Consider the following 14,430-nt stretch of genomic DNA (forward strand, 5'->3'; position numbering starts at 1 on the left):
AAGGAAGGGAGGGAGGAGGGGAGCAAAGGGAGGGAGGGAGGAAGAAAGGAAGGCAGGAAGGGAGGGAGGGAGGGAGGGAGAGAAAGAGAGAAAGAAGACGGAAGAAGAGAAGAGAAAGAAGGAAAAGGAAGGGAAGGGAAGGGGAGGGAAGGGAAGGGGGGAGGAGAGGAGAGGAGAGGAGACAGGCTGTGGAAGGACTTTGTTCCTAGTTCTAAGTAAAGGAGTTTGTACATACAGTCACAAGAGGGAGCTGTTACACCTGCAAACAAATGCTCCTTCCAGAGTGAGAGGAAGATTATCACAGTTGTGCAAAAATTTAATTTTCCTCCTTTTTGTCACCTTGTACTTCATAATTTCACATAGAGTGTGTGCACAGCTTCAAGGATGTAGGCAAACCTTTTCCCCAATACAAAGAGCTGACCACTCATAGGAAGAAAAGAGAGAGGTGATTAAGTGTAATTTTTAATGGCCAAACATTGGTTCCTATAGTAGAGTGATAAGCTTAGTTATTATAGCAGAGAAGGATGAGTAATTTTAATTTTATTCATTCCATTTCTTTAATAACAACTGTTTTTGAGAATAAACAGGGAAACTCTTTAATGTTTATTTCCCCTTATCTTGGGAAGTGACTTCATATCAAATCATCTCTTCTCATTCCTTCTTTCTTTTTAGTGGCCTCAATGCATTCCACAACCAGGCATGGCCATGGAGATGAGAAAATATGTGTTAAAGAGGGGCTTAGGTGGGACAGGAATAAGTATCACTCAAGTCATTGGTTCCTGTATCAAGACAAGAAACCTCCAACAATGCCTGTCTGGAAGATACTTAAAACATCATTCCGGAGCCAACACGGGAGACCTGCATACCAGGCACCTTGGCTCTTAGACTGGATTCCAATTTTACTTTTTCCTGCTAGACTGAGTATAGTACGATCATAAAGCTATGAAGTTATTTTTGTCACAGAGTTGCAAATATTTTCTTCTTATCGGATGTTTAACTCGTTTATGATCTTTTTTTTTTTTTTTTTTAACCAGGAAGAAATCTCTAACTTTTGAAGTTAAATTGTCTATTACTGCTCTTGAGATGTACTTGCTCTGGCTGGGAATATGGATAGGAATTCTCTTCTTCCGTTTGCAGTCCAGGGCTCAACATAGTTTTCTTAGATTAAAGGACATTTCATACCAACTCAATGGAACATCAAGCCACCGATTAGTGATGGGTTTTGCGGCGTACCACAAATGAGAGATGGACAGCCTCTTTGGGGATGATTTTCCTCATTCAGGTTCACTCAGACCTGTTTGAATTTGAACCTTGAAGAGGATCTCAGTGTAAACCCTCTGAATTAAGGCTAGACACTGGGAAAATATTCTTAGCTCTCTTTTAAAAAAATTTTTTAATCCTAAGGGTGGGAGTAGACCCAACCAAGAGACTGTTCCATCCTTAGCCAATGCTTGGCAGGGGAACACCCAGATTGAAAGCTGCCTGATATAGAGCTGTGCTAGTGGGTGCTGTGCTGTTCCTGGGCCCTCCCCCAACCTAGGTTAAGATACAAACCTGAGCTCAGAGACCTGGGACCCTGGTTTGCGCTGGAACTATGAGATCACTAACAAGAATCACTATTCTCCTAACTTTAGGTAAGTGATCTGGGTCTAATAAGGATGACATTTTATCTGCTACTTCTCCTTCTTCCACTGTCTTCACTACACTGCTGGGAAAAAAAATGCATCTATACTTTTCTGTGTGTCTATATGATTCTCTATAGAGTCTGAGTATCATTGTGAGGGCTGATCATATCCACTTTTCACAGAAGATCTCCTGAGTCTCACAGCTCTCAGGCTTGTAAGGAGGTTTGGGTTCATTGAGCCCAGTGGTCATGGAATGCAAAAACTTATCTTTGGCCTTGTAGCTCTAGATGGCTCAATAATGAATACCAGTAATATTTCTCTTGTCCTGTGTAAAAATGCTCAAGTTTCGGTGTAAAGCCAGAGAGGAGAGTTCTGGGAGTGCTTGTGAAGCTGACCTTAGGGGTACCCACATTTGACAAGCCAGAGCTCATCTATTGTTTCTCAACCCCTCAGGTATTATGAGCGATGCTGACACCACACAGCCAAATGCAATGGAGAGTACTGAAGGAGAGCCTGTCCACCTGCCCTGTAACCACTCCACAATCGGCGGAAATGAGTACATATATTGGTATCGGCAGATTCCTAACCAGGGTCCGGAGTACATGATTCATGGTCTAAAAGACAATGTGACTAAAGGAATAGCCACTCTGATCATCACAAGAGCTAGGAAGTCCAGTACTTTGATTCTGCCCCGGGTTACCCTGGGAGATGCTGCTGTGTATTACTGCCTCCTGAGAGAGGCACACTAAGATAGATGGGGCTGCCCCCATACAAGATCTGCCTGGTCGGGGAGGAGAAGGAGCAGCTGCCATCTCCAAAAGCCACCGCACAAGAATGAGTGGGAGCCCGATAGGAGAGAGAAGTAACACAGAAAAGAGGAAAGAAATAAAAAGAAGATAGTGAGGGAATCAAAGAGGAAAGAATAGAAGGAACAAAGAGGATGAGGAAGAAGAGTTTACGTTATTAAAGGGAGGGACTAAAAAGCTCACAAGGAAACTAAGAGACACAATTGGAAACCTGCAATAAAGGGAAAAGGAAATGAGAATTTGCCATAGCTCTTAGTCTTAATCAAATGTTGCTTTCTAAATAGGTCTCCCTAAAATAGGTGAGAGCAACCACGGGGTTGTCCCAAAGACTTTCTTCATTCAGGCCCAAGGAGGTGCCCAAGCTCTGGATATCACATCATATCAGTCCTTCCAACTCCTCAAAAATGGGAATGAATTTCAGAAACTGATTCATTTGCTCTTGAAAAATATTTGCTTATCTGTAGCACACACATCATTGTGCTAGCGGGTATTGTGCTGTTGCTGGGACCTCCACCAATAAAGACAATTTGGTGGAAGAGATAAATAAGAGACAAATATGTGGACATTAATTTCATTTCTAGAATTTATGTTGAAATATTATTATTACACACAAAAAAACACACAAATATTTTCTCATTGTAAAAGACTCAAGTTATTACATAAGGATGTAGAGTAAAGCCTAAAAGCCCAGTCTGAGTCTCCCCACTTCCTCTCCATTCCCTTTTCAATTCCTACAATAACCTATTTTGACAGTTTGGAGTATGTCTTAACAATCACATTCTTTTTCATTTATCAGGATGCTCATGTAAATACCAATTTTCTCACACAAATTAGATCATATCTGGTGTATTTTTCTGCAGCTTGTTTATATTTTTTATTTAAAAATGTATTTTTAATTTTTTAATTTTTTTATTTTTTTATTATGTTAGTCACCATGCAATACATCATTAGTTTTTAGTGCAGTGTTCCATGATTCATTACTTGCTTATAACACCCAGTGTTCATTACAACATGTGCCCTCCTTAATACCCATCACTGGGCTATCCCATCCCCCCACCCCACTCCCTTCTGAAACCCTCAGATTGTTTCTCAGAGTCCATAGTCTTTCATGGTTTGTCTCCACCTCTGATTTTATTTTAAAGATTTTATTTATCTAGAAAGAGAGAGAGAACTTGCAAGCCAGGAGAGGGGCAGAGGGAGAGGGAGAAAGAAAATCTCAGGCAGGCTCCCTGCTGATGCTGGAGCCTGATATGGAGCTCAATCTCATGACCCAGAGATCAGGACCTGAGCTGAAATCAAAAGTCTGATGCTTAAACGACTGAGCCAACCTGGCACCTCTAAAAATGTATTTTTGAGATGTGTTCATATACATACACATGCACATATGGACTTTATCCTGTGTATAAAACTTCAATTAACTTGCACACTTCCTAATAATATTTAAATTTTTTACTTCTCTTAGGTCTCATAATCAGAATCACAAATCAACAAATATATATATATATATATATATATATATATATATATGATTTATATACAGATATTTTTAGATGGATGAATTCTTAGAGGTGAAATTGCTGGGTCAAAGGATAAGCCTAATGTTATATTTTTACAAGTATTGGAAAGTTGCTTTCCAAAATGGCTCTAACAATCTACACTGCAAAACACAGCATATGGGAAACCTATTTCCCTGCATCTTGGTTAACACCATTATCAGTCTTTTTTAGATTTTAGACAACTTGAAAGTATTTTTTTTGTTTCATTTGCATTTTCCTGATTACGAGGGCAGTTGAACAACTTACTCTGTACATTTGCACTTTTATAGATTGTCTTTTCCTTGTTTATTTGTAAAAATTATTTTAATACAATGAACATTACTTTGCCTGTTACATGTATTACACATACTTACTCCAAATATACTGTTTATTTTATGTTTGTTTATTCAGTGATTATCAGGGATATTTTTATTTTTATATTGTCAAATCCAAGCCTTCTAAGAAGACTTTACCTATTCCAAGTTGATAAATCAAAATTCTTACAATGTCTCCTAATCAAGGGGATTCTTTTAATCAGCCTGAGAGTGATTAGGAGAGAGACAGATTGGGAGCTCTGCTAGGTTTAGATATTTGACAAAGGGAGACAGGAGTCTCAATCAAAATGATAGACTCTACAATTCTGCACTTCACTGTAGAAGGGACAATGTACAAGGTGAATTTTAAAAATTAAAAAGTAACAGACTTACTGATTAAAAAAAAAACTACTTACTGTTTATTATGGGTTGAATTGTGCCCCCCACACACACATCACATCACACACACACACACACACACACACACACACACACACACACATTGCAGTCCCAACCTCCAGAACTTCAGGATATGACCTTATTTGGAAATAGGGTCTTTACAGAAATAATCAGTTAAAATCAGATCATTATGGTGGGCCCCCATCCAACATGACTTCTATCCTTATAAAAGACAAAAATTGTGTTCATGGATTAAAAGACTCATATTAAAACATTAATTCTCAAGAGACCTGGGTGCTGTAATCAGTTGGGCATCCGAGTCTTGATTTCAGCTCTAGTCATGATCTCCGGGTCATAAGATCAAGCTCCATCTCCAGCTCTGTGCTCAGCATAGAGTCTACTCAAGATTCTCTCTTTGTCTCCCTCTTCCTCTCCCTCTGCCCCTCCTTCTCATCCTCTCTCTCTCCCTCAAATAATCTTAAAAAAAATGTTAATTCTCTCCAATGTGATGTATAGATTCAATGTAATATCAATAAAAAATCCCAGTAGAAAGTTCTATAGAAATTGTCAAAAGGATTGTCAGATACACATGAAAATTAAAAAGGACTATGTTAGTAAAAATATTTTGAAGGGAGTAACAAATTTGAAGAACTAACACTACTGATACTAAATTGTTTTAATGAAGATAGAGAAATTATAGGATTGATGTAAAGATAGATACATACAACATTGAAACAGAATAAAAAGTCCAGAAATAGACTCACACATATAAAATCAGTTGATTTTCAATAAAATTACCATAACAATTCAATGAGGAAAAAAATCTTTTTAATAAATCATGCTTGAACAGTTGATAGCCATATTCAAAAATATAAACTCTAACCCTCAGCTCACACTATATAAGAATTTGACTCCAAATAGACCATAGATCTAAATGAGAGGGCTAAAACTATGAGCTTCTAGAGTAAAACATTGGGGAAAATCTTAGAAACCATGGGTTTGGCAAAGACTAATTATGACACAAAGGATACATGACATAAGATTTCAAAAATCTACACAAATTAAAAATAGAACTACCATATGATCTAGCAACCCCACTTCTGGGTATATATACAAAGGAACTGAAATCAGGATCTCAAAGATATCTGTATTCCCATATTCATTGCAGCATTATTCACAAGAACCAAGACACTGAAACAAGCCAGTGTCCTTTGACAAATGAATGGATAAGGAAAATGTAGTGTTTACATAAAGTAGAATATGATTCAGCTTTTAAAAAGGGAAGAAAATCCTGTCATTTGTAACAACATGGATGAACCTGGAAAACATTATGTTAAATGAAGTAAACCAAACACGGAAGAAAAAAATACTACCTGACCCCTTATGTGATTAGTCTAAAATGGTCAAATTCATAGTGGCAAAGGATAGAATGGTGGTTAGTAGGGGTTGGTGGGAGAAGAAATGCAGAGGTGTTGATCAAAGGGTATAAAGTTTCAATTATGCAACATGAATAAATTATGCAACATGAATATATGCGAGAGATCTACTATACAGCACAGTGCCTATAGTTAACAGTACTATATTGTATACTTTAAAATTTCCAGGGGCTGGAAATTTTCCAGGGACTGGCTGGCTCAGTTCAGCAAAGCATGCAACTCTAGATCTTGGGGTTGTAGGTTTGAGTCCCACATTGGGTATAGAGATTACTTAAAATAAATAAAATCTTTAAAATAAAATTTGCTAAGAAATTTTTTAGATCCTATGTTAAGGGTTCCTATCACACAAAAAAATTAAATTTAAAAATAGAGAGTAGGAGGAAACCTTTGGAGAAAACCACAATATTAATCGTAATGATAGTTTCATAATATAGTCTTGTCTCCAAACTCATCTAGTTGTACACATTAAATATACACATCATTTTGTATGCCAGTCATACCTCAATAAAGTGGATTTTTAAAAAATCAGTACTCAGGACTTCACAATATTAAAAATATTTGCTCTTTAAAAGAAACTATTAAGAAAATAGAAAACAAAAGCCAGAGACCAGGAGAAAATCTTTACAAAATGTATATCTAAAAAAAAAGACCTGTATCTAGAATATCTATTTTTAAAACTCTTACAACTTAGTAGAACTCAATTTTTTTAATAGGCTGGAGATTTGAACAACAAAAACAACAAATCCCTATGTATTGTAAATAAGCATGAAAGAATGCTCAGCATCAATATTGTTAAGGAAAATGCAAATTAAAATGACAAGATTCCACTACATACTTACTAGAATGGCTAAAATCCAAGTGACTGACCACACCAAGTATTGGTGAAGTTTGGGAGCAACTGGAACTCTCAACATACTGCTGTTGGGAATGCAAATGGTACAACCACTCAGAAGACAGCTTCACCTTTTACTAAGGTGAAACATGTTAAACATGAACCTACCATATAGCCTACCAATTACACTCCTGGATACTAACCCAAAAGAAATAAAAGTTTATGTCTATACAAACGGTTATAAGTGTCTTCATAATAGCTTCGAAAACAGTAATTGGAAATAACCCAGAAGTCCATCAACAGGTGAATGGATAAATAAATTGTGGTATAGATAAACAATGGAATACTAGTCAACAATTAAAGGAATGAGTTACTGATAAATGGGACAATGTGGATGAATCTCAAAATAAATAGGCCAAAAGAAACCAGACAAAAGAGAGTATATACTACTATGAGTCTATTTACATAAAACTCTAGAAAGTGCAAACTCATCTATAGTAAAAGAAGGCAGACCAGTGATTGCCTGGGCTGAATGGTGGTTGGAGGGATGTGCCAGGAAATTATAGAAGAGGGGTTCAAAAGGACCACAATGAATAGGGTCACAAGGGGGTCTAGGGAGGTAGTGCATATACTCACTACCTAAGATGGTGATTATGGTTTCACATTTGTATGTCCATGTCAAAAATGACCAAATTGTACATTTTCTTTTTTTTAAGATTTTATTTATTTATCAGAGAGCGAGCAACCACAAGAGGGGGAGTGACAGGCAGAGAGAGAAGCAAGCTCCTTGCTGAGCAAGGACCCTGGGATCATGACCTGAGCCAAAGGCAGAGGCTTAACTGACTAAGCCACCCAGATGTCCCCAAATTGTACATTTTAAATCTCTGCAGCTTATTATATGTCATATTGGGTATGCCTCAATAAAGCAGTTTTTTATAAAACTAAAATCAAAAGTAGACAACTAAATGTTGAAAAATAATTGGTTCTAGAGAGCAGAATCTTTCACTTTCTTTTCATTATAAAGAAGAAACTGTTTCAAACATGCAAAAGTAGCAAGGTATTTTCGATATCCAATAATAAATACCATACTCATTGCAATAAATAAATGTAACTCATCTGTATAAATTAATTCCAGAAGTCATCCATTATTCAGTATTTCTCAATCTGGCCAAAAGGTGGCAGTGTTCAAAAAATATTTGAGTTCAGGTTTGCAGAGCTGGAGGAACTGGAAAGCAGGTCTGGTCTCTCTGATTGGTGCAGAGTTCTACACCAGTGAGACCCCACTGAGCTCAAGTAACCTGTGCTAGGGAAGCTCATTCGAGAACACCCAATTGGGCTGTCTCCTGAGGAACCAGAGGATGGAGACTCTCCTGCAAGTACTCATAGGGATATTAGAGTTGCAGGCTGCCTGTAAGTATGGGGTTAGTCTAGGAGAGTTAGGGGATGCTGACAGTCCCTGGGGGCAAGGACTGAGTCATCTCCTGCCCTGCGGAGGCCCATCTGAGAGCCAGATACATGCTGAAAAGATAGACAATATTCTATGTTGTTGTGATAGTTTTGCTGCCCCAGAAGAATTGAAGGGGGGGCGGCGGGCAGAGAGAACCCATCCCTTCTATGAGCTTGAAGATCTGATGTGGTCACCTGCATTTTCTTTACATTGTCTTTTTGAACAGGGGTCAGTAGTCAAGAACTAGAGCAGAGTCCACAGTCCCTGATCATCCAAGAGGGAGAAGATTTCACCATAAACTGCAGCTCATCAAAGCTTGTGTATGCCCTACACTGGTACAGACAAAAGAAGAGCAAAGGTCTAATCTCCTTGATGATATTGTGGAAAAATGGGGAAGAAAAGAATCATGAAGAAACCACTGCCACATTGGATGAGAAAAAACAGCAGAGTTCTCTGCATATCAGAGCCTCCCAGCCCAGCCACTCAGGCACCTACCTGTGTGCAGCAGATGCACTGTGATCTCCGGGCCTCTGCAGGGTGTCCCCAAACCTGCAGCTGGGCCGCAGGTGCTCTGCCAACACAGGGCTCCTGAGCAGTGCTGGGACATTTGCCAAGATGAGAAGCTTGAAGAAGATGCAGTAGTCTCATTGCAAAAAAAAAAAAAAAAAAAAAAAAACAGAGCAAGGTTCTGGAGTGAGGAGTGAGAGTAGGAGAAGTTCTATCTTTATTTCCAAGTTCAATTTGACTTTTTGTCTTGGTAATTATTGCTTTCTTGTAGGTAGAAACCTCAGCTTGGGATAAGGATGGCATGAAGTTCAGTGATTTTTGCAATCACTGTGCACAGACCTTGTGCCTTTATTGCTCCAAGGAAACTTTCTCCCTTCTTCTACTCATTCAGCTTGTTAATAGAAAAAAAAATCTGAGTCATTTAGTAGATTCCTTGTGGCATTTTAGGACTGTACTGTGAGCAATATTGTCACACTGGGAGGAGTCAGGGACAGTGGTTTTTCCTAAGTTTATATTGTAAGCATAGAGATACACAAGTGGATGCATAGGTAGATAGGAGAGGGGGTTCTAATCCAGTCCCAGGCCACCCCTCACTTCAACAACATGGCTTCACCTGTTCACACTGCCCACCGCCTCAGCCACACCGAGTTTGCCCCTCATCTCTGATGTAGCTTCAAAAAGAAACAGATTATATTCAGTCCTTGTGGCAGAGCTCATCTTGCAGATTTTGTTTTCACTTGTTCTTGCCCACTATCCTTGATAAAAGATGTGCACTTAGAGCCAGATGGAGCACGCAAAGATTTTGTCCTTATTTCTTCCACATCCCAGCACCTTTATTTGCCTCCCTCCTGAGGCTGCTCCTGCTCCCTCCCCCACTCCTAATGGTACTCTGTGACCTTCAATACCATTTTGCCCACCCAAACCCTAATGTTTTCTAGTCATCGAATTGCTTTCCAAAATCTTCTCCCACTTTATTGATTCCATATCCATTTCCCAGCTCACTCTCCAAAATGGAGTGGTTTGTAACCTAACTCATATCTCGATGCAACATTCTAGATTAGCTCTCCCTGGATTGCTTGTATTTGAAAGGGGAATGTTGGAGGAGACTCAGAGGAAGTCACCTCAACTGGTGCGCTTTCACTTATGGTGACAGTTGGAGAGGAAGGATGTTTCATAGCAAAATGCTATTTCCCATGCCGTTAAACCATCATGTAGGCCACCTGCCTGTATGTAGGGCAGTTCTCGTGGGCAAGAGGTGCAGACACCACACTGCAAGCATTGGTTAAAAAACACATTATTACTCAAATCTGTTTAGAAGGATAATACGAGGGGCACCTGGGTGGCTCAGTGGGTTAAAGCCTCTGCCTTCAGCTCAGGTAATGATCCCAGGATCCTGGGATCGAGCCCCGAATCGGGCTCTCTGTTCAGCGGGGAGCCTACTTCCCCCTTTCTCTCTCTGCCTGCCTCTCTCCCTACTTGTGATCTTTATCAAATAAATAAATTAAATCTTAAAAATAAAGAGAAGGATAATATGATCCAGCAAAGAATAAGAACAGAGATTCTAATGCTTGACACTACACATAATAATTTGCAGCATGGGTTATCTAAGATAGACTCCATCTCCATACAGTTGTTGTGATGGGATGTGTGATACCCCACACTGAAAGGCACCATACCCACTTAGAGTTAATATCGTAAGGCACAGAATGGCATATATAATTATCTGCATTTTACTTATAAGAAAACTGAGAGTGAGAAGAAATTTCCATCAAGGAGTGCTTTTGAGAACTTGAATCCTGAGGAAGCACATTGGAGGCCACAGACACTCCAGAGACACAGAAGCCACTCATCTCCCACTCGCCTATAACGTGGCACATCCTCACCTTGCCTGCTTCCTTTCAGTCGTGCCACCGAACACATTTTCTCGTGGTCACTGCCCACTGAAGCCAGGAGGCAAGTCGTGCTTTGTACTCACTTCTGTAAAATGCCTATCAGAAAATGTTGGAATCAGGTCACTCTGCTCCCGGCCCTACCAGAGAACTGAGCTAGACCTTTGTTGTGTCTCAAATGTCTCCCCTGGGACAATAAATGCCGCCCTAGAGCTGTATCAGTTTCCTGTACTTAAAAGTGGCCCTTTGTATTTACTTCATTTTGTTCTGTTGGGGTCCCTGATTGACATCTTCCTTCTTCTCCAACTTTATATAGTAATAATCCATCCTTTTATGGCAGAGTTTTCTTTTTTTTTAGTTAATTTTTTTTATTAATTTTATTTTTTATAAACATGTAATATATTTTTATCCCCAGGGGTACAGGTCTGTGAATCACCAGGTTTATGGCAGAGTTTTCTTTCTGCACAAGCTCACTATAGCCATTTGCTACCCTTGATTTTCTGGCATACTAATTATAATTAGAAAATCATCTGAACAATTAAGTTAGAATACATAGCAACTATATTTCTTACGTTGCTGTAGAGACACAGAGGAGTCTTAAGACCTGTATGAATCTTCTGATTAAGCTCAGTGTTTTTAAAAATTTCCTTACAACCTCCTCCTAACACCCAGGAGAGTGAGGCTATATTCATCTAGGCCTGGGAGATGTGGTCTATATATATGATATTTCTTTGAAATCTCATTTTCTACCTAAAATTCACGTGTTGTGTTCTGTAATATGCCCTCATTTGTTTCAATATGCAAAAAAAAAAAAAAAGGCTTTAAATTCATGATCCAGAAATGTATGCCATGTTTATCCCAATGCAAACTGTCATCCTTCTTAGGCTACTACCTGGCCTGTTGCTCTGTTAGGGAACAGAAATGGACTGCCAGAATTCTCAAGAAAATGGGGACACTCTCAGGGCTGAGACAGTAGGTCTTCATGGAGACTGGAACAGCTGCTCAGCATCAGGGAGACTGTAGCAGCAACCATGATGATCACAAGGGGTCAGTAGATCTAGTGGTAAACTTGACCTATTACCTCTTTGCCTCCCATGTGCCGTGGAGTATCAGAGTAATGCAAATTTGTTTGTGTATTGTGTGTGTGTGTTCTTATTGGATTTATTTTTTTCTCTTTTTAAAAAAATTTTTTATTGACATATAATGTATTATTAGCCCCAGCAGTTCAGGTCTGTGAATCATCAGGCTTACCCATTTCACAGCATTCACCATAGCACATACCCTCCCCAATGTCCATAACCCAATGCAAATTGGTTTTTTTCTAAAAGGAACTGTCTTGGTTTTTTGTTTATTCTGTTTGCTTTTTTTTTTTTAATGCATTACTTCAATAAAATGTTGCAGAGTCATTAAAAAAGAAAGAAGGGCCTCCTTGTTGGCTCAGTTGGTAGAGCATGTTAACTCCTGATCCCAGGGTTGTGAGTTTAAGCTCCATGTTGGGTATACAGCTTGCTTGGAAGGAAGGAAGAAGGAAGGAAGGAAGGAAGGAAGGAAGGAGGGAGGGAAGGAAGGAAGGAAGGAAAAGAATGATGTCAGGTTATCAGTATTTTTGCTTTAGGAAATATACTCATTTGGTAGGAACACAGAAGAAACAAGATAAACATATACACAGAGGTTACTTGCTGGCAAACCTAGACCTAAATTAGCATTGACCCTAGAAGAAGAAAAGGAGACTCAAGAAAACAGAAAGCCATTTCCCTGTTCTTCCAAGTCTGAGAAGCCCAGTGGGATAGAACATGGCGGTCAGGACCTGGTAGAAACTCATTTATGTAAATTAGGACAGAAGCTTCAAGGCATTCCTCAGGTACTCAGCCCAGATCCTAGGCATTTGAAATTCTAAGTTGCCATTTCAATTTTTTTTCTTAAAGATGAAACTTCCCTCTAAAATTCCATTCCATAATAATGACGTTTTGCTATTATTCAGAGTTTTGTCTCTTTAAAAAAAGGAGTCAGAATTTCACAGGACTATGTTAATAAGCAACGTAACCTTCTTCCTGCATTGTCTCTGTCAGGGTCCTTTTCTCTTTTTGTTTTTGTCTCTGCCTTTCATGTTAAGGCAATCTTTTCAAATGCCTAGTGATCCCAGATGCTCATTTATACTTAGTGGGATATAAATTGGGGATTTGAGCAAAGGGAGGACAGCTCTGGTTCCTCTGTTTTTAAATGTTTGCCTCTCTTCACTCTCAACTGAGCTTGGTATCCCAGGCTCTTATATGCCTTCTTATTCAATATCTTCAGAAAGCACGAAAGCAGGTGGGAAGGAGTGGACACCTACCTGACTTTTCCAGGTCAGGATGGGAGATCTGAGAGTATAACTGTACTTAATACTATTTTACTTTAGACCTGATACATTCTGTTTAAAGTCCCCTTACCCCATATTCCTCATTCTGATCTTCTGAGGTATCAAGAGCCCAAATTCTTGAGACTCTCTGAGCGCCTAGATTTTTTTAGCATTCCCCTCTGTGGGCCCTTAGGATTCAACTTTCTTCAGTTGACCAAACCAGTTACCACTTGTCCATTCACTCTCAGGTCCCAAAACAGCTTATAGATGTCATCCTTTGCCTGTTCTTTATGTCCTTTGGGGTTCATAACTTTAAAAAAAAAAAGTTTACTCTTATTTCAGTGGGTTATGAGAAAGGCACAGAGAAAAAAAAAGTCTTCAAGTCACCATGCTTAATCCTAAATCTGTCTTAATCCTAAATCTGATTTGTTCATGTCTTTCTATGTCCTAGCAGATAGTGGTACTCAATAAGGCTTCATCAACTGAATGGGGGAAATAGGATTATTTTTTACAATTCTCCAAGAGTGGCATGAAGGAAATGCAATCTAGTGACTAGTCATAAGGGGGCAGTGTCTCCATTCATAGTTCACCTTCAAGATTGGCTCAAAACTCAGAGAAGCCTCCAGTTAAAGATCAGATTGGCTGATAAACAGAATGGATATTTTCACACCACAGAGGTATTTATAGAGTTACCCTAAGCTCAAAGGAGTTTCTTGAAGCAAAAACCCTTTAAGGAAATAATTCTCTCAAGGACGTGTGATGACCATGCTCCTTGTAGATTTATTAATATTCCTGGGGATGCAGTTGGCATGTGAGTCTTGGGGGTTTCTGAGTCTCACAGAGAGAATTTCAAAGGGGTGGAAATTCTCCGGAAGGCAGGAGGTGAGGTTTTATCCAGGTCCATGAAAAGAGAGACACAGGAGAAAAGCTTTAGAAAGGGAGGGAGGAAAGGAAAAAGCACAGCCGTAGGGCTGGGAGTTGGAGTTAGGGAAGAGTCCATCATGGCTCCAACAAAGGTGATCTAAAAATGATTTTGAATACCTTCATTTGTCTTTCTACACAGGGGCGAGTGGCCAGCAGTTAAATCAGAATCCTCAGTCTGTGTCCATTCAGGAAGGAGAGGATGTCTCCACGAACTGCAATTCTTCGAGCTCGTTCAATAGCTTTCTATGGTTCAAGCAGGATCCCAGGGAAGGCCTTGTCCTCTTGATAGCCTTATATAAGGCTGGTGAATCGATCAGAAATGGAAAACTGACTGCTCAGTTCAGCCGAACAAGAATGGACAGCTTCTTGACCATTTCA

At 39.3% G+C, this 14,430-nt stretch overlaps 1 gene segment (V, D, J or C); it reads left to right on the forward strand.

Moving 5' to 3' along the window:
* The first annotated feature begins 1,533 nt into the window (after window positions 1-1,533).
* LOC125104779 (T-cell receptor alpha chain C region-like) overlaps window positions 1,534-14,430 on the forward strand; it is a 311,082-nt gene continuing 298,185 nt past the window's right edge. Inside the window, 2 exon segments of the C gene segment in view lie at window positions 1,534-1,634; window positions 2,079-2,343. Of these exon segments, the coding sequence occupies window positions 1,595-1,634; window positions 2,079-2,343 (305 nt within the window).

This window comes from Lutra lutra, chromosome 7 (genome assembly GCF_902655055.1).
Source record: "Lutra lutra chromosome 7, mLutLut1.2, whole genome shotgun sequence".
Taxonomy (NCBI): Eukaryota; Metazoa; Chordata; class Mammalia; order Carnivora; family Mustelidae; genus Lutra; species Lutra lutra.